This window comes from Salvelinus namaycush, chromosome 8 (assembly GCF_016432855.1).
Source record: "Salvelinus namaycush isolate Seneca chromosome 8, SaNama_1.0, whole genome shotgun sequence".
Lineage (NCBI taxonomy): Eukaryota > Metazoa > Chordata > Actinopteri > Salmoniformes > Salmonidae > Salvelinus > Salvelinus namaycush.
Window position 1 is genome coordinate 5,520,926 of NC_052314.1, and position 21,649 is coordinate 5,542,574.

Here is a 21,649-nt window from a genome sequence, read left to right on the forward strand (position 1 = left end):
ATTGAGGTGGACTGGACTCCCCTTTTCACTCCTTTCAATACCTTCATGGTGAAGTTCAAAAAGTTCAACCACCATTTTCAACATTTCTCAGTGACCAATCGTTGCCTGTAACATATTGGTACAACAAGAACAAATTTTATGAATGTCTGAAAAAAAGCGATGTCCACAACTCTGTAATGCTCCCCAGTGATTTCATTAGACACATATCAAACCATATTTTAATTGTCTACAAAAATGTATGAGAGAGAGAGAGAGGAGTCATCTCTTTTTCGAGGGAGACCAGAGATTTGTGGCTTGTGGACATTACTTTTGTCATATCCTGTAAGATGGCATATTGCTAATTTCTCCCTCATCCTGTCTTTACTCCTCCATCACCCGGTCTTTACTCCTCCATCACCCGGTCTTTACTCCTCCATCACCCTGTCTTTACCTCTCCCTCACCCTGTCATTACTCCTCCATCACCCTGTCTTTACTCCACCATCACCCTGTCATTACCTCTCCATCACCCTGTCTTTACCTCTCCATCACCCTGTCTTTACCTCTCCCTCACCCTGTCATTACTCCTCCATCACCCTGTCTTTACTCCTCCATCACCCTGTCTTTACTCCTCCATCACCCTGTCTTTACTCCTCCATCACCCGGTCTTTACTCCTCCATCACCCGGTCTTTACTCCACCATCACCCTGTCTTTACCTCTCCCTCACCCTGTCTTTACTCCTCCATCACCCTGTCTTTACTCCTCCATCACCTGGTCTTTACTCCTCCCTCACCCTGTCTTTACTCCTCCCTCACCCTGTCTTTACTCCTCCCTAATCCTGTCTTTACTCCTCCATCACCCTGTCTTTACTCCTCCCTCACCCTGTCTTTACTCCTCCCTCACCCTGTCTTTACTCCTCCCTCATCCTGTCTTTACTCCTCCCTCATCCTGTCTTTACTCCTCCCTCACCCTGTCTTTACTCCTCCCTCACCCTGTCTTTACTCCTCCCTCATCCTGTCTTTACTCCTCCATCACCCTGTCTTTACTCCTCCCTCATCCTGTCTTTACTCCTCCCTCACCCTGTCTTTACTCCTCCCTCATCCTGTCTTTACTCCTCCATCACCCTGTCTTTACTCCTCCCTCATCCTGTCTTTACTCCTCCCTCACCCTGTCTTTACTCCTCCATCACCCTGTCTTTACTCCTCCATCACCCGGTCTTTACCTCTCCCTCACCCTGTCTTTACCTCTCCCTCACCCTGTCTTTACTCCTCCCTCACCCTGTCTTTACTCCTCCCTCACCCTGTCTTTACTCCTCCCTCACCCTGTCTTTACTCCTCCATCACCCTGTCTTTACTCCTCCCTCATCCTGTCTTTACTCCTCCCTCACCCTGTCTTTACTCCTCCCTCATCCTGTCTTTACTCCTCCCTCACCCTGTCTTTAGTACTCCCTCACCCTGTCTTTACTCCTCTATCACCTTGTCTTTACTCCTCCCTCACCCGGTCTTTACCTCTCCCTCACCCTGTCTTTACCTCTCCCTCACCCTGTCTTTACTCCTCCCTTACCCTGTCTTTAGTACTCCCTCACCCTGTCTTTAGTCCTCCATCACCCTGTCTTTAGTCTTCCATCACCCTGTCTTTACTCCTCCATCACCCGGTCTTTACATCGCCCTCACCCTGTCTTTACCCCCCTCCCTCACCCTGTCTTTACTCCTCTCCCTTACCCTGTCTTTACCTCTCCCTCACCCTGTCTTTACCTCTCCCTCACCCTGTCTTTAGTCCTACCTTCAGCCTTCATGTAGTGAACAGAGTATGCGATTACTTTGTCAGCGTTATAATCAGACATTATAAAGGCTTGTGCATGCTTATAACAATACATTTACCCTCAGCCTTCATGTAGTGTACAGAATAAGCGATGACTTTGTCAGCGTTGTAGATGGGTCTCTCCCAGGCCAGTAGGATGGCTGAGGAGGAGATGGTTTCGGCGTGGATGTTCCTGGGAACGCTGGGCCGGTCCTCAGACATCACCACGATGAGGCGTGCCAGGGACAGAACACTGCCCTGTTCGTTCTCCGCCACACACTGGTAAATGGCATCGTCCTCCGTTGTGATCTGAGTGATCACCAATTTACTGTGGAGGGAAACAGAGTCATGAACTTCGGTATAGTCTTTATTAATGGTATGTGTACAATGCCATCAAGCTTAAATCAATACTTGTATTATTATTATTATTATTTTAAATGTATTACCAGGCAGGTCAATTAAGAACAAATGATTATTTACAATGATGGCCTGACACGTCGCCATTTGAACTACATAAAACTGCATTGTTGGTAAGTAAGCATTTCACTGTAAGGTCTACACCTGTTGTATTCAACGCATTTGACAAATAACATTCGATTTGATGAGAACAGCTTCACTATTATTACAACAAACCATTCTTGGAGATCATTTGACTGACACATTGACATCTTTTATGGTTTTCTTTATGTCAATCGTGTTATTGTGAAGTCAAAGACACATTTCCATATTGAGTGGACAATAAAAAAAAAATGGTTTGTTCTAATTCAAAATTTAAAAAAAAAAAAGCACTTGAACATCTGTGTAATCCTGTTGCAGGTGCGTGGAAATAATGTGATGATATCGCCAAAGAAAAGAGAAACCCTCCGATGAACGCTATTTGTGGCCGACACGTTGAATAAACAAAGTGATATCCTATTCTTTGAATATCCCATTTTAAAATGTGAAGTGTTCATTTGAGCTTTAGTACTGAGTTGTTCAGGTGTGACTGTACCTGTTGTACATCTTGATCCTGCCGTTCAGGTGTACCTCCTCTCCGTTCTTCAGCCAGGTGATGCGTGGCGGGGGCACCCCCTGAGCCTGGCACATGAAGCGGGCAGTGCCAGCCCTGGGACGGGTCTGGCTCTCGGGTCTCTCCACCAGTGATGGGGGCTCTAGAGGCAGAACAAGATGTGTATCCCCCTTTTACTATTTAATATAACTGTGCTATACACATCCAATCTATTTGTGCCGTATTATTGATAGGTTACGACACGTTACGAAAACTCTTAAGAATGGCACGAATATTCTTACATTTGTACTTTTTATTGGTGGATAGAGACAGGAAGCATTAGGAAGTGTAAACAGTGGGACCGGGGTTTGAACCCACACTCACACAGACATACATACGCCAAAGGCTGTGGGGTGTTTCTCAAAATGCATACTACTGTGCTCCGAGTACGCAAATTGGGAGTACGGGAGGGTCGGAAGTACGAGTCTAAATCAAAGTATGCGAAACGGAGCACGGAGGGCACTTCTCGAATGCGTCCTCCGTTTGTAGATGTTTTGAAGCATCGATGCTTCAACGGAAAGTACGCAAAGAAATATGATGCAACCACGTAAAAATTAAGAACGTTTTCTTGCAATCAATGGTGGCCATTATTTGAGCTGAAGCGAGAGAAAAATACACTCTGTCTTCGAATGCAATTTTGCCTATTCACATCTCCTAGTTTGCCTGACTACAATATTTTATCTTGATACATTAATAAATACATGCGGTGTTACTGTTGCCATGGTTATCTGCCTACAACACCCATTGTAGTGTGCGTAGGTCGTAGGTCAATAGTAAGTCAATAGATCTAACTGGCTAGCTACTACCGTTAGCTGCTGCTCAGTGCTGCTCAGCGTGAGGTAATACAGTAGGGGGAGTGCTGCTCAGTGTGAGGTAATACAGTAGGGGGAGTGCTGCTCAGCGTGAGGTAATACGTAGGGGGAGTGCTGCTCAGCGTGAGGTAATACAGTAGGGGGAGTGCTGCTCAGCGTGAGGTAATACAGTAGGGGGAGTGCTGCTCAGCGTGAGGTAATACAGTAGAGGGAGTGCTGCTCAGCGTGAGGTAATACAGTAGAGGGAGTGCTGCTCAGTGTGAGGTAATACAGTAGGGGGAGTGCTGCTCAGCGTGAGGTAATACAGTAGGGGGTGCTGCTCAGCGTGAGGTAATACAGTAGGCGGAGTGCTGCTCAGCGTGAGGTAATACAGTAGGGGGGAGTGCTGCTCAGTGTGAGGTAATACAGTAGGGGGAGTGCTGCTCAGCGTGAGGTAATACAGTAGGGGAGTGCTGCTCAGCGTGAGGTAATACAGTAGGGGGGAGTGCTGCTCAGTGTGAGGTAATACAGTAGGGGGAGTGCTGCTCAGCGTGAGGTAATACAGTAGGGGGGAGTGCTGCTCAGTGTGAGGTAATACAGTAGGGGGAGTGCTGCTCAGCGTGAGGTAATACAGTAGGGGGAGTGCTGCTCAGCGTGAGGTAATACAGTAGGCGGAGTGCTGCTCAGCGTGAGGTAATACAGTAGGGAGAGTGCTGCTCAGCGTGAGGTAATACAGTAGGGGGGAGTGCTGCTCAGCGTGAGGTAATACAGTAGGGGGGAGTGCTGCTCAGCGTGAGGTAATACAGTAGGGGGGAGTGCTGCTCAGTGTGAGGTAATACAGTAGGGGGAGTGCTGCTCAGCGTGAGGTAATACAGTAGGGGGAGTGCTGCTCAGCGTGAGGTAATACAGTAGGCGGAGTGCTGCTCAGCGTGAGGTAATACAGTAGGGAGAGTGCTGCTCAGCGTGAGGTAATACAGTAGGGGGGAGTGCTGCTCAGCGTTGAGGTAATATCAGTAGGGGGAGTACTGCTCAGCGTGAGGTAATACAGTAAGGGGAGTACTGCTCAGCGTGAGGTAGTACAGTAGGGGGAGTGCTGCTCAGCGTGAGGTAATACAGTAGGGGGAGTGCTGCTCAGCGTGAGGCAATACAGTAGGGGGAGTGCTGCTCAGCGTGAGATAATACAGTAAGGGGAGTGCTGCTCAGCGTGAGGTAATACAGTAGAGGGAGTGCTGCTCAGCGTGAGGTAATACAGTAGGGGGGAGTGCTGCTCAGTGTGAGGTAATACAGTAGGGGGAGTGCTGCTCAGCGTGAGGTAATACAGTAGGGGGAGTGCTGCTCAGCGTGAGGTAATACAGTAGGCGGAGTGCTGCTCAGCGTGAGGTAATACAGTAGGGAGAGTGCTGCTCAGCGTGAGGTAATACAGTAGGGGGGAGTGCTGCTCAGCGTGAGGTAATACAGTAGGGGGAGTACTGCTCAGCGTGAGGTAATACAGTAAGGGGAGTACTGCTCAGCGTGAGGTAGTACAGTAAGGGGAGTGCTGCTCAGCGTGAGGTAATACAGTAGGGGGAGTGCTGCTCAGCGTGAGGTAATACAGTAGGGGGAGTGCTGCTCAGCGTGAGATAATACAGTAAGGGGAGTGCTGCTCAGCGTGAGGTAATACAGTAGAGGGAGTGCTGCTCAGCGTGAGATAATACAGTAAGGGGAGTGCTGCTCAGCGTGAGGTAATACAGTAGAGGGAGTGCTGCTTAGTGCTGCTCAGCGTGGGGTAATACAGTAGGGGGAGTGCTGCTCAGCGTGAGGTAATACAGTAGGGGGAGTGCTGCTCAGCGTGAGGTAATACAGTAGAGGGAGTGCTGCTCAGCGTGAGGTAATACAGTAGGGGGAGTGCTGGTCAGCGTGAGGTAATACAGTAGGGGGAGTGCTGCTCAGCGTGAGGTAATACAGTAGAGGGAGTGCTGCTCAGCGTGAGGTAATACAGTAAGGGGAGTGCTGCTCAGCGTGAGGTAATACAGTAGGGGGAGTACTGCTCAGCGTGAGGTAGTACAGTAGGGGGAGTGCTGCTCAGCGTGAGGTAATACAGTAGGGGGAGTGCTGCTCAGCGTGAGGTAATACAGTAAGGGGAGTGCTGCTCAGCGTGAGGTAATACAGTAGGGGGAGTGCTGCTCAGCGTGAGGTAATACAGTAAGGGGAGTGCTGCTCAGCGTGAGGTAGTACAGTAGGGGGAGTACTGCTCAGTGTGAGGTAATACAGTAGGGGGAGTGCTGCTCAGCGTGAGGTAATACAGTAAGGGGAGTGCTGCTCAGCGTGAGGTAATACAGTAAGGGGAGTGCTGCTCAGCATGAGGTAATACAGTAGGGGGAGTACTGCTCAGCGTGAGGTAATACAGTAGGGGGAGTACTGCTCAGCGTGAGGTAGTACAGTAAGGGGAGTGCTGCTCAGTGCTGCTCAGCGTGAGGTGATACAGTAGATGGAGTGCTGCTCAGTGCTGCTCAGCGTGAGGTAATACAGTAGAGGGAGTGCTGCTCAGCGTGAGGTAATACAGTAAGGGGAGTGCTGCTCAGCGTGAGGTAATACAGTAGGGGGAGTACTGCTCAGCGTGAGGTAGTACAGTAGGGGGAGTGCTGCTCAGCGTGAGGTAATACAGTAAGGGGAGTGCTGCTCAGCGTGAGGTAATACAGTAGGGGGAGTGCTGCTCAGCGTGAGGTAATACAGTAAGGGGAGTGCTGCTCAGCGTGAGGTAATACAGTAGGGGGAGTACTGCTCAGCGTGAGGTAGTACAGTAGGGGGAGTGCTGCTCAGCGTGAGGTAATACAGTAGGGGGAGTGCTGCTCAGCGTGAGGTAATACAGTAAGGGGAGTGCTGCTCAGCGTGAGGTAATACAGTAGGGGGAGTGCTGCTCAGCGTGAGGTAATACAGTAAGGGGAGTGCTGCTCAGCGTGAGGTAGTACAGTAGGGGGAGTACTGCTCAGTGTGAGGTAATACAGTAGGGGGAGTGCTGCTCAGCATGAGGTAATACAGTAAGGGGAGTGCTGCTCAGCGTGAGGTAATACAGTAAGGGGAGTGCTGCTCAGCATGAGGTAATACAGTAGGGGGAGTACTGCTCAGCGTGAGGTAATACAGTAGGGGGATTACTGCTCAGCGTGAGGTAGTACAGTAAGGGGAGTGCTGCTCAGTGCTGCTCAGCGTGAGGTAATACAGTAGAGGGAGTGCTGCTCAGTGCTGCTCAGCGTGAGGTAATACAGTAAGGGGAGTGCTGCTCAGCGTGAGGTAGTACAGTAAGGGGAGTGCTGCTCAGCGTGAGGTAGTACAGTAAGGGGAGTGCTGCTCAGCGTGAGGTAGTACAGTAGGGGGAGTACTGCTCAGTGTGAGGTAATACAGTAGGGGGAGTACTGCTCAGCGTGAGGTAATACAGTAGGGGGAGTGCTGCTCAGTGTGAGGTAATACAGTAGGGGGAGTACTGCTCAGCATGAGGTAATACAGTAGGGGGAGTGCTGCTCAGCGTGAGGTAATACAGTAGGGGGAGTGCTGCTCAAATGGAATGTTTCATGTGTTCTCCAAACTCTCGTCCTCACAAGAACATACTCAAGAGAACGTCCTCGGAGAATACACTTGGAGCATGAGAGTGTGGAGCACGCTAGGTAGTATGCATATTGAGAAACCACTAAGTGGCTGTAACCACTAGACCAAAACCCAGAGCAATATTCTCCCATTTCAGCTGAAAACACATTGTTGGATCAGTATATAAGGACATAGTAGTTTACCTAGCACGGTGAGGTTGGCAGCAGCGATGGTGTAGTTGCGTGTTCTTGGGGTGGTGGCTCTACAGAGGTAGACTCCACTGTGCTGAGGCTTCACATCACTGATCACCAGGTTTCCACTGTCAAACACAAATATATATATATATTTTTTTAAAGCATTAAAACACAACACACTTTACAGTACAAACAGTACTTTTAGACCTCAAAAAGAAAGGAGGACCAAGGCACTCTTCATATAATTAATTAAAATGAACTCCCTGACGAAGGCCATGCAGCCGAAACGCGTCGGTTTTAAAAAAACTTTGTTTCTATTGAACATGCCATACTAATAAAGGCATTTTAATTAATTATATGAAGAGTGCCTTGGTCCTCCTTTCTTTTTGATGACCAATTCACCCCTTTTACCAAAGAGCACCTTCTATCTACCAAAATGTACTATTGTGTACCTTAGTAGCACTTCCCTTCCTCCTCTTTCTACTAGTACTTTTAGACCGCTGAAGCCCAAATTTTCCTTCAGAAAATAAATTTTTCTATATATTTTTTATAACAATAATAAAATCACATACAACACAAAAAAAATATGATGTCACTGATACATAAATGACAAGCTACAAGGGTGGGTCTTTAAACGTGATGGCCGATGTTGCACAGAGCATTATGGGTACAGTGGTGCATCATGCATCCTCTCACCTGCCCAGCACCCTGGCATTGAACACGTCGATGGGTTTACTGTCGGCCCGGCTCCAGGAGATGATGGGTCTGGGGTTGCCCGTAGCAACACACTCCAGGACCACGGTGTAGTGGAGGGAAGCCGTCATGTTTTGGGGGCCCGCTATGATCCGGGGCCTCTGACGCGGTTTAGGGCCAGAACCTACACAGAGACAAAAAAATAAGTTTTCGTTGTGCATTTATTTTCACAGTAAAAAACAGTACAATTTAAATGGAGGCATACTGTATGTGCATGTGAGGTAGAGAAGAAGGATGGGCTCATAAACAAGTCTACCCATAATCTTAATTGAAAGCACACACACACCTGGGTTGATGACGGAGAGCGTTGCCTCTCTACTCTTGACGCGGTTGCCGATGTTGGTGGCCACACAACGGTACTTCCCAGCATCCTCTAGTTGGACGTTTTGAATCTGGAGAGCTCCGTTGGGCAGGACTGTGATTCTAGAGAGACAAATGGAAAATGATGGCCAGGACGAGGGCCCAGTCACGAAACACTTCTTCAGAAAAAAATAAGAAGAAGCTCATAAGATAGTTCGTAAGTGCAATTCCTCAACAATATCTTAAGATTTAATGATTTTCTTATAAACTTCTCAAATATCTTCTTAAGATGGTTGTTGCTAGGCAACTGTTTTCGCTAGCTATCTAGCGAGCAACGGCAATCATGTTAGCATATTTCTTACTGAGATTACTGTTCTAAAACATGTTCTTGGGTTTAAAATAATCACTACTGACCAGGGCCTGATAGAACAGTATAAACACAGTCCCCCAAAAAATGATTACAATCTAGTCAAAGTAAAGGACAGACAGACAGATACAGTATGAGGTGGCTGAAGACAGTTGCTCTTTCTCGTTCCTCACATCTTCTCTCCTCGTCTCCTTCTCACAGAGGAATTGAGACAGAGCCAAGTTCCAGCAGCTACCTACCTGTCTGTCTCCAACGATAGTGTGCTTTGGTCTAGCTCCCAGGTGATGGTGACAGGAGGGTTAGAGGTCACCTGGCAGGTGAACCTGGCCACGGAACCCTCGGTCACTTCCAAAAGCACGGGCTGCACCACGAATGGTGAGATATCTGCAATGCGGTGAAAACACAATCAACAAAGGAAGCAGTGGTTTCTCAGTTTAATATTAACTCTGTAAAGTCACAGAACCACTGAGTTCTTCTATGCGGGGCAGCAGGTAGCCTAGTGGTTCGGGCATTGGGCCAGTAACCGTAAAGGTTGCTAGATTGAATCCCCCGAGCTGACAAGGTAAAAATATGTCGTTCTGCCCCTGAACAAGGCAGTTAACCCACTGTTCCTAGGCCGTCATTGTAAATAAGAATTTGTTCTTAACTGACTTGCCTAGTTAAATACAGGTTAAATAAAATAAAACAAGAGTAGATGCAAGAAGGTGCTAAAAATGTCTCTCTCAGGAGCTTGAAAAGGGTTAGTGAAGTGTTAAAGGTTAGTGCTAAAGGGCTATTAGTGTTAATTAGTGTTAAAGGGTTAGTGCTAAAGGGCTATTAGTATTAATTAGTGTTAAAGGGTTAGTTAGCCCTTTAGCACTAACCCTTTAGCACTAATTAGCCCTTTAGCACTAACCCTTTAGCACTAAGCCCTTTAGCACTAATTAGCCCTTTAGCACTAACCCTTTAGCACTAATTAGCCCTTTAGCACTAACCCTTTAGCACTAACCCTTTAGCACTAATTAGCTCTTTAGCACTAACCCTTTAGCACTAAAGCCCTTTAGCACTAACCCTTTAGCACTAAGCCCTTTAGCACTAACCCTTTAACACTAATTAATACTAATAGTCCTTTAGCATTAACCCTTTAACACTAATTAATACTAATAGCCCTTTAGCACTAATTAGCGCTTTAACACTAATTAACACTAATAGCCCTTTAGCACTAATGCTAAAGGGCTAATTAGTGCTAAAGGGTTAGTGCTAAAGGGCTTAGTGCTAAAGGGCTTTAGTGCTAAAGGGTTAGTGCTAAAGGGTTAGTGCTAAAGGGCTAATTAGTGCTAAAGGGTTAGTGCTAAAGGGCTTAGTGCTAAAGGGCTTTAGTGCTAAAGCAGGGGTTCTTAAACTTTTTCAGCCTGGGACCCAAATTAGATATTCTGTTTTCCTGGGACCCAAGTTTAGGAACATATGCAACTATATGTAAATATTAGTACATTTCATTGCCCTTATGCCTAAAACAAATGCAATATAGACAAAAAACAAATAAACAATTAAATGAAATAGCCAAACAAATATCTATTCATGTTTATTTCCCCCCATTAAAAACTCTGACATATCTGTCTAGGTTGGAACTGTTGCTGCTAAAATACAATAAATAATTTTCATTCTGAACTGGGACAAACTGATTGATCCAGGCTGTATCACATCCGGCCATGATTGGGAGACCAGAAAACACACACACACACACAGTCCTAATGAGAGGTGTGTGGCTGGTTGAAGTTTTCAACAAGAACTTCTACAGTAAGATGTACAGTAGGCCTGATCATTTTTCATCTTCATCTGTACTGTTACTTAGGGTTGCACTATCAGTAGCTAGCTAGCTTGCTTTGGCTAACGTTAGCTATTAGCTGTGTACAAGGCCAGGGGATTGTTTAAAAGAGAAACTCACATATACTACTATGAGATAGTACTCCCTTATTTCTGCTAATCGCCTTTTATAATATATAGTCACAGGACCAGGTCAATACCATGTTAAAGACCCCAGTCACAGGACCAGATCAATACCATGTTAAAGACCCCAGTCACAGGACCAGGTCAACACCATGTTAAAGACACCAGTCACAGGACCAGATCAATACCATGTTAAAGACCCAAGTCACAGGACCAGGTCAACACCATGTTAAAGACCCCAGTCACAGGACCAGGTCAACACCATGTTAAAGACCCCAGTCACAGGACCAGGTCAATACCATGTTAAAGACCCCAGTCATAGGACCAGGTCAATACCATGTTAAAGACCCCAGTCATAGGACCAGGACCAGGTCAATACCATGTTAAAGACCCCAGTCACAGGATCAGGTCAACACCATGTTAAAGACCCCAGTCACAGGACCAGATTAATACCATGTTAAAGACCCCAGTCACAGGACCAGGTCAATACCATGTTAAAGACCCCAGTCACAGGACCAGGTCAACACCATGTTAAAGACTCCAGTCACAGGACCAGGTCAACACCATATTAAAGACCCCAGTCACAGGATCAGGTCAACACCATGTTAAAGACCCCAGTCACAGGACCAGGACCAGGTCAACACCATGTTAAAGACCCCAGTCACAGGACCAGATCAATACCATGTTAAAGACCCCAGTCACAGGACCAGGTCAATACCATGTTAAAGACCCCAGTCACAGGACCAGGTCAATACCATGTTAAAGACCCCCAGTCACAGGACCAGGTCAATACCATGTTAAAGCCCCCAGTCACAGGACCTGGTCAACACCATGTTAAAGACCCCAGTCACAGGACCTGGTCAACACCATGTTAAAGACACCAGTCACAGGACCAGGTCAACACCATGTTAAAGACCCCAGTCACAGGACCAGGTCAATACAATGTTAAACACCCCAGTCACAGGACCAGGTCAATACCATGTTAAAGACCCCAGTCACAGGACCAGGTCAATACCATGTTAAAACCCCAGCCACAGGATCAGGTCAACACCATGTTAAAGACCCCAGTCACAGGACCAGGTCAATACCATGTTAAAGACTCCAGTCACAGGACCAGGTCAATACCATGTTAAAGACCCCAGTCACAGGACCAGGTCAATACCATGTTAAAGACCCCAGTCACAGGACCTGGTCAACACCATGTTAAAGACCCCAGTCACAGGACCAGGTCAACACCCGCCCGTTTAACCCGGAAGTCAGCTGCACCAACGTGTCGGAGGAAACACCTTTCAACTGACGACCAAAGTCAGCCTGCAGGCGCCCGATCCGCCACAAGGAGTCGCTAGAGAGCGATGAGCCAAGCACCCCCGGCCAAACCCTCCTCTAACCCGGACGACGCTGAGACAATTGTGCACCGCCCTATGGGACTTCCGGTCACGGCCGGTTGTGACAGCCTGGGATCGAATCAAGGTGCCTTAGACTGCTGCTCCACTGTATAGTGAGCCCGCCAGGTCAGTGCCTTAGACTGCTGCTCCACTGTTTAGTGAGCCCGCCAGGTCAGTGCCTTAGACTGCTGCTCCACTGTTTAGTGAGCCCGCCAGGTCAGTGCCTTAGACTGCTGCTCCACTGTTTAGTGAGCCCGCCAGGTCAGTGCCTTAGACTGCTGCTCCACTGTTTAGTGAGCCCGCCAGGTCAGTGCCTTAGACTGCTGCTCCACTGTTTAGTGAGCCCGCCAGGTCAGTGCCTTAGACTGCTGCTCCACTGTTTAGTGAGCCCGCCAGGTCAGTGCCTTAGACTGCTGCTCCACTGTTTAGTGAGCCCGCCAGGTCAGTGCCTTAGACTGCTGCTCCACTGTGTAGTGAGCCCGCCAGGTCAGTGCCTTAGACTGCTGCTCCACTGTGTAGTGAGCCTGCCAGTTCAGTGCCTTAGACGGCTGCTCCACTGTATAGTGAGCCCGCCAGGTCAGTGCCTTAGACTGCTGCTCCACTGTGTAGTGAGCCCGCCAGGTCAGTGCCTTAGACTGCTGCTCCACTGTTTAGTGAGCCCGCCAGGTCAGTGCCTTAGACTGCTGCTCCACTGTTTAGTGAGCCCGCCAGGTCAGTGCCTTAGACGGCTGCTCCACTGTTTAGTGAGCCCGCCAGGTCAGTGCCTTAGACTGCTGCTCCACTGTGTAGTGAGCCCGCCAGGTCAGTGCCTTAAACTGCTGCTCCACTCGGGAGGCCATCAGCTAAATATATTATTCAAAAAAATATTGTCAACAGAAGAAACATCTAGAAATAAAACCATGGCACCACCATGGCATGTAGTCCTAGGTCCTCACCACCCAGCGCAAACTACCCTTGGCCTTGTGAAAACTACCCTTGGCCTTGTTAAGATGATCTAACGTCCATCTAGCCAATCACCACCCATGGGTGTTTCTGCCGGTGGTTGGGGTCAGCCATGTTGGCTGTGTGGCCAAAGCCAGAAAACCGCTCTACTAATGCGGTCATCCCAGCCCTGTCGTAAACAGCAGATCAATGGACAGGTCAGAATGCACAAAGATTCCCTTTAAAGAGGTCAGGGTTCACCCCAGCCCCCTGTCCATTCAATTTCAGCCCAAATTGTGGGAGACCCGGCGAGATCGAAGACTGTTACCGGTCTGGTCAGCTATTGTCTACCAAAAATTGGGACTTGCATATACTAATGTTTCATTTTACATTTTTACATTTAGCAAACACTCTTTTCCAGAGCGACTTACAGGAGCAATTAGTGTTAGATGCCTTGCTCAAGGGCACATCGACAGATTTTTCTCCTTGTCCTTTCGGTTACTAGTCCAACGCTCTTAACTGCTTGGCTCCCTGCCATCTTACTTCATGTTTTTTGTTCATTTTTGAAAATATGATACAATGTAGTGTGATGTCATAGAGGATGTAGTGTGATATCATAGACCAGTGTGCTACTGCAGGTGGTATAACACTGACTGTTATCAGACTGAAATCAGACGCAATAAACATCACAAAACTCTGGTGGCTTTCCTTTCCAGAGCTTTTTTCAAATGTTTTATGAGGAACTAAAATACTATTTCAGAGTGGATAATACAACCTAGTCACCCACATGACAGATCGGGCCTAGCCTATAGATACATAGAACAATAGAGTTCATCTCGACAATGATGGCGAGTGTAGGAGAGCCACGGAAAGGACCAATGACTGGCAGATTAGTGACAGGATAGAGGACAGCAGGACAGGATAACCCCCAACCCCAGCCAGAGCTCAGAGCAGGCCAGGCCAGGCCGTGACATCACAAAGCCTTTCCCAATGAGCGAGAAGTGGCTTCTCGTGAATTATAAATCACATCTCCCTGAGAGAGAGAGAGAGAGAGAGGTAACCCTTGAACTCTCTGGGCCTCTGGACAGACTGGGAGCAGCAGCAGAGAGAGAAAGAGAGAGGCCCCTCCTCCAACCTCAAATCAAATTTTATTGGTTACATACACATATTTAGCAGATGTTATTGCGGGTGTAGCGAAATGCTTGTGTTCTTAGCTCCAACAGAGCAGTAGTATCTAACAATTCACAACAAGACAAAGCTAAAAGTAAAAGAATGGAATGAAGAAATGTATAAATATATATATAAACTTCCGCCACACCTTTAACTCATTGTTAACCTTTAGACGTATAAGTTACCAGAATGATATTGGTGTTGCTTCTGATCAACAATGATATTGGTGTTGCTTCTGATCAACAATGATATTGGTGTTGCTTCTGATCAACAATGATATTGGTGTTGCTTCTGATCAACAATGATATTGGTGTTGCTTCTGATCAACAAGGATATTGGTGTTGCTTCTGATCAACAATGATATTGGTGTTGCTTCTGATCAACAATGATATTGGTGTTGCTTCTGATCAACAATGATATTGGTGTTGCTTCTGATCAACAATGATATTGGTGTTGCTTCTGATCAACAAGGATATTGGTGTTGCTTCTGATCAACAATGATATTGGTGTTGCTTCTGATCAACAAGGAATCGGTGAGACTTATAATAAAGAATCATCAGGCTATTCTACTGACTCAAATTATTGTCGTTTTCTTCCCTGTTTCTAAATCATATCATACAGAAAAATAAATTTAAAAAAAATATCCTAAAGATCCTACCCAAAATATAAGCATGATTAAACTAAAGCCAACCACTGTGGTTGTGTTAGAAAAGGCCTGGTGATGCTGAATAGACCATGAACCTGACCAGCTGTCCAATCCACTGATATGTGGACAAATGAAACAGTCTTTTCTTTAGGGGCAGTCAGGAGCAGGCCAGACAAAGGGTTAAAAGTGGAAAGGCCTTTTGAGAGATTCCTCTGTGTAACAGACCACACCACGGAACAATCACAGAGCAGAGCAGTGGTCTACACTGACAATGCATGTTCAATCATAGAACACAGAGGACCGACTGATCCTGCGTTTGTGTGTTTCCATCTTACTTTACCTGAAATTACACGGATTACCTCATTTGATTAGCTTTCAGATAGACTGTCCGTCACTACTTAATTGACCCTTAAAAGTTTTAAAACCAGTCTATAACTCCACAAGAAGCTTTTGCCACTAATAAGGATAAGCCTATCCACTCCCTGAAACACTGGACAACTTCTATTGGCATGGAAACTTCACAGAGGAAAGCTTTAGAGGACTGTGTGAGTCATTACAGTTGTTGTTGTTTGGCTCCCGAGTGGCGCAGCGGTCTAAGGCACTGCATCACTACAGTCCCTGGTTCGAATCCAGGCTGTATCACATCCGGCCATGATTGGGAGTCCCATAGGGCGGCGCACAATTGGCCCAGCGTCGTCCGGGTTTGGCCGGGGTAGGCAGTCATTGTAAATAAGAATTTGTTCTTAACTGACTTGCCTAGTTAAATAAAGGTTACATGTAAAAATGTTTTTTTTAAAGTAATAATAATAGATTCCATTATAACCTTTCCACTTTGTTACCTCGAGCACCATACTTACTTGCGATAATCAGGCGGGATCTTTGGCTTAGGATGGCTCCATATTTGTTTTGGGAGAGGCACTGATAGAACCCTCCGTCCGACCCTTCTCCATCTCCCCTGACCTCCGGTATGTACAGTGAGCCGTTGGACAGGAACTGAAGCCGCTCGCTCTCCGCTAGCCTGACTCCATTCCTCAGCCATCTGATGACGATGGGAGGCTGTCCGTGGGCCACACAGTCCAGGACCACTGGATCCTTGGGTATCACTGTAATATCACTGGGCTCGATGATGAAGGAGAGTTCACTGAAACATAAAACACCTGGGAAGAGAGGGGGGAATTAGTGAGATGGAAGGAGGGAAGAGGAGAGAGGCACGGAGGGGAAAGGGGTGGAAGGGAAGGATGGAGAGGAGTGCATTGATAAGCCAGGCCTGTCATGCCGAAGGAGAACCTCTGGTCAGTAACGGACTTTGTGTAGAACTCTTGAAATTGATGTACACTTGTTTTTATTAGCCTGCTATGTATTCATTGCACCCTTGATTAGTATGGCATTACAGCAGTGCACTTTTTGTTTTGTTTTACAGCAACTTTCTGTAAACTATTCTAGGTATCATACTTACAGAATGTTTCTATTCCCATAGTCTATTTATTGAATGTATTTGTCACCCATGAAAACTGTGTGATTGTTTGCATTCCTTCAATTAATAGCATAACACTGTGAGACATAAGACAATGAGTAGTCTACTTGACATATGAAGAGTGAGTTTGACCAGTGAAAACAGTGGTAATGATTTATTTAAAATCAGGCACAGTGCATAGTCTAGTTATTGCTCAGGTTACTACAGTGTTAATGTGACCTACAAGAGATACTACGTTAAAATGTAAGTCAGTAAATTGTCAGTTTGAATTTGAAAACGTTTTGAATAGAATTAATTCAAATTAATTTGAATACAAGATGTGTGGTCGGCGTCAGCGGCAGAAATTAAGAACTGGACAGTAGCAAAAAAAAATCGCAGTCACTCAAATCAGTCACTCATTTCCTCAAAAACTCTGGTTAATCATATAATTGTACACATACTATTAGCGTTGCTATTATTTTATGTTAAAAACGATCAAATCAAATTAAATCAAATTGCATTTGTCATATGCGCCGAATACAACAGGTGAAAGACCTTACCGTGAAATGCTTACTTACAAGCCCTTAACCAACAATGCAGTTCAAGAAATAGAGTTAATTAAGAAAAATATTTACCAAATAAACTAAAGTAAAACGTGTATTTTTATTTTTTAAATAACACAATAAAATAACAATAATGGGGCCATATACAGGGAGTACCGGACCGAGTCAATGTGTGGGGGTACAGGTTAGTCGAGGTAATTTGTACATGTAGGTAATTTAGGGGTAAAGTGACTAGATCATAAACAGAGAATAGTGCTTGTGCTTATTCTCGTGCGTGTCTTTGCCCGGTATAATATTGACCCATTGTGGTCACATTCTGTTGTCATCCAGTCTGGTACGGTCTATGGTCTGATATACTGTCTGTGTCACACACACGGACCTCAAAGACTTTCAGTAGCTGGGAAACTACTACTGACTAACAAAAAATAAGATACAGCAAAAAAACAAATGATTTACCTGATAGTGGAATAAACAAAACAAAAAACAGAAAACATTGCTGGTACAGTTTCCTTCTGAAAATCGCCATTTATCCAGATTGTTCTGTCATTCTATAAATGAGAATCGCTGTTCCCCATCATGCTACAAGCTTCCCTAAATTACGAATGATACGGGTGGTGCAACCACACAACTCCTGAGTGGGGAAACGTCGGAGGACCCTCTCCCCCTGACCGCGCATGCGCTACCCGAGCCAAGCTTTCATCGATGTGCGCTCTGTTGGTCTTGGAGCAGAGCAAATGTATGGTCTACTCTACAACTATAGAGAACAAGAAGCATCTCTCTCTTTCTCTGACAAAACACATAACACCTTTGATAAACAACTATCAACAAAGTGTGCAGGTTCCTTAGATAAAATGTCTGACAGTCTCTGAGCCCTACTCTTTCTTTGAGTATTCCTTCATATTTGGAGTAGGCTAGGCCTTCTCTCAGGACTGGAACCATAACACCATTATATTTGTTGACTTTGCACCACATTTTATACAGAAATTGCAGGAAACACAATATATTGGTTAGATTCTGTATTGGTTATTATTACCGAAGGCCATTGGATATTAAACTAGTGATCAGGTCCCTCCCTATATGAGGCAGCTGCTCTGTTTGAAGACAGCACTTGGTAATTATTAAGATATATTAATGGTAGCCAGTCAGCTGGCTTCCTATTGAATTCAGATATTGATCCAATAAACCTGTACCTAGAGAGGCGTGGCCTTTTGACAATGACCCTCCTCCCCTCCCCTCCCCTCCCCTCTGTTCTTAGACTCTCATTCAACAGCAATACTATTGAGAGCGATAGTAATGGCGTCTTTTTGTAGACACTAATTCCTCCATGGCTTGTTGGCCAAAGCCTATGTGGAAATGAATGTTTTTTTTGCAGTTTTGGGGGGGATGCTGAAAAATAAGGTCTGTGGTAAACACAGACTTAGGAGATCTTATATGTTTTGCTCTATGTGATAATCTTTATCAGCCAATTTAACTTTTTATACATTTTTAAGCATTTATGTTTATTATTTACTCTCCTTGAACTTCAGTAATTTATTATTTATTATTATTTATTCACCCTCCTTGAACCTCTGTAGTCATTTATTATTTATTATCTCTCCTTGAACTTCAGTAATGTATTATTTATTATTATTTATTTACTCTCCTTGAACTTCAGTAGTCATTTGTTATTTATTTATTATTTATTAATTATTTATTTATTATTTATTCACCCTCCTTGAACCTCGGTAGTCATTTATTATTTATTATCTCTCCTTGAACCTCAGTAGTCATTTATTATTTATTCACCCTCCTTGAACCTCAGTAGTCATTTATTATTTATTATCTCTCCTTGAACTTCAGTAATGTATTATTTATTATTATTTATTTACTCTCCTTGAACTTCAGTAGTCATTTATTATTTATTTATTATTTATTCACCCTCCTTGAACCTCGGTAGTCATTTATTATTTATTATCTTTCCTTGAACTTCAGTAATGTATTATTTATTATTATTTATTTACCCTCCTTGAACCTCAGCAGTCATTTATTATTTATTTATTCACCCTCCTTGAACCTCGGTAGTCATTTATTATTTATTATCTCTCCTTGAACTTCAGTAATGTATTATTTATTATTATTTATTTACCCTCCTTGAACATCAGTAGTCATTTATGTATGTATTATTTATTTACTCTCCTTGAACCTCAGTAGTAATTTATTATTTATCTACTCTCCTTGAACTTCAGTAGTAATTTATTATTTATTTATTATTTATCTACTCTCCTTGAACCTCAGTAGTCATTTATTATTTATTTATTCTCCTTGAACTTCAGTAGTGATTTATTATTTATTTACCCTCCTTGAACTTCAGTAGTCATTTATTATTTATTTCCTCTCCTTGAACTTCAGTAGTCATTTATTATTTATTAATTTACTCTCCTTGAACTTCAGTAGTCATTTATTATTATTTATTATTTATTTACTCTCCTTGAACCTCAGTAGTCACATTTCCAAACAAATAAACTCGTTTTTTTTTTGTACAGTCAGTTTGAAAGATATACAATCATAATAGAAATATACAACATAATATACTCACTTTCTGTACTGGAAACAATTAATAATTTGGTGATAATGTGTATAAACATAAACCACTCAACTAACTACTGTAACATTCATAAAATGAATGAATAAGGACTCCTATCTCTTTCCATGCTCATATTCAATAATATGCAGTCCTGTGTGGCTCACTAGCAACGCCAGGGTTGTGGGTTCGATTCTCAAGGGGGACCAGTATTTTTTTTTTTAAGTATGAAAATCTATGCACTCACTACTGTAAGTCACTGTGGATAAGAGCATCTGCTAAATGACTAATTAAAAAAAAAAAATCATAATTATCACAGAAGGCATATAAAGGTTTTATAATTCATAAAGGTCATGTTAACTGACTGATTATTATCTCATAGAACAAAACGTATAAGATCTCCTAAGCCTGTCTTAACCTCAGACCTAATTTTCGACGTTTATCCCAAAACCCAATTCTTTCCCCATTCATTCTCCCCATAAGAGTGGCTGAACGAAACAGAGGCAACTCATTTTCGGGTTTTAGGACTACAAGCTGGAGAGTTCTGTAGGCTCCAGCTGTGAGGAGGAAATTAGACGTGCTGTTGTCAGCCCAAAATCTCCTCGCTAAGGAAATAAAACTAGTGACTTAAATGGACTTAAAATAACTATAGCATTAAATTCAACGCAATTATATATTGATTAGCGAGCTGAACATTGATTAATTTATCATTCCTGCCCCATTCCAGTCAGGATGAAGCTCAAGACCAATGTTCAGGATATAACGCTTTCCTATTCATTCATTTACAAATCCTGTGTCATTAAGTGTCTGGTAATGCAACTGGAATCAGATACAGGCCACCTGTTAAAGTTTAAATCGGCTCCTCAACCTAGTACACATCTATCCATCACTCGATGTATTAATGCTGTGTATAAATAGATAAAGGGCTATTTTACTGGAAAAACACATTTGTTCATATATTCAAAATAGTGAATTCTCCACCATCCTGTACTAACAGGTGGTGACTCATGTATTCCAAATGGCATTCTGTGGAACTCAATAGAACTCAAAACAGCACTGTTTTGGAAACTACCTTTCTCTTATCACCATTCTAATATAGTGCCTGCCACCATACAGCCCGAAAGGCACTCTGTAGAACTCACACATTGGTGTACATTCTTTATTTCTTCACGTCGTCATTGATTAGAACACATACAGCCTAAACAACACTCACTGTGTGAAGGAGGGTAGCACAGCACAGGCCGGGCTCCTCACCCTCACGGCCAGGGTCAAGAGAAAGAGGTCAGGGTTCAGGCTGGGAGAGGTCATGGCCAATAGGAGTAAAGGTCATTAACATGTTATGAATATGGTCAAGGGCCTGGGAACGGAGAGACGTGACCAACAGACTTTGTTCTGATTGGTCAAGAGGCAGTGTGGGTGGAGTAGGGGAGGCCCCCTCCCCCCGAGTGACTCCAGGAGCCATTCGATGGGCTGAGGTGACCTCTAACCTTTTTGGGGTTGGGGGCTTGAGGTTGACACCCAGCTCTGCCATATTGTCAATGAAAAAGAACAAATCGGATAAAAGATCTATAAAGTAGGAGGGAGAAATGTTCAAGGCTTTGTAGTTGTGCCAGTTTCTGGTCATCATCAAAGGGGACACAGAGGACATGCTCAGTATGCTTTCATCAATAGTGTTGTCTCTGTAGGACAGTCTTTCAATCAGTATTATATGTTTGTGTTTGAAATAGAATACTGTGGATCTGTGTACATCAACTTTACCATTTCAAAAGGAAGCAAACATGATAAAGATCAAGATTCTTTAAAAAAAAGTTTATTGGCTTTTAAAACCACTTTAAAAATCTCACCAGTGAGTACTTTCCATTGAAAAAAAAGAAACATGAATGTTTTATTTTGCCATATTAACAAGCTACTGTACATATGACACAGTACACCAGACAACAACAGAGGGAGGGAGCTTCTTCTACTGGTAGGAATGAACAGGATAGTCAAACTGAGTTGGTACTGGCTCAGGGTCAGTCAGAACTCACAACGTACAGAGTCACTGCTTGATGGAACCATAGAATCATTAGAACTCATTCTAATTCTATAGTTGGAACTCCTGTACATCTAAAGATGGAGGAGAATTTTCCTTCATTCAAAGATTGAATTCAAATATCAGTGCCTTATAGTTTTTTTTTTTTTAAACAACGTATTTCTTTACAAATGCTACATTTAAAAAAAAGTATGTAAAAATAAA

At 44.2% G+C, this 21,649-nt stretch overlaps 1 protein-coding gene across 1 annotated transcript in view; it reads right to left on the reverse strand.

Moving 5' to 3' along the window:
* The window catches only part of LOC120051667 (protogenin B-like), a 42,915-nt gene extending 21,971 nt beyond the window's left edge, over positions 1-20,944 (reverse strand). Inside the window, exons 1-8 of the mRNA XM_038998558.1 lie at positions 20,800-20,944; positions 15,695-15,994; positions 9,029-9,173; positions 8,409-8,545; positions 8,066-8,246; positions 7,379-7,494; positions 2,770-2,929; positions 1,859-2,106 (exon numbers count right to left, since the gene is read on the reverse strand). Coding sequence (XP_038854486.1) covers positions 1,859-2,106; positions 2,770-2,929; positions 7,379-7,494; positions 8,066-8,246; positions 8,409-8,545; positions 9,029-9,173; positions 15,695-15,994; positions 20,800-20,944 — 1,432 coding nt within the window. The remainder of the gene's footprint in view (positions 1-1,858; positions 2,107-2,769; positions 2,930-7,378; positions 7,495-8,065; positions 8,247-8,408; positions 8,546-9,028; positions 9,174-15,694; positions 15,995-20,799) is intronic.
* Between the last annotated feature and the right edge of the window lie 705 nt (positions 20,945-21,649).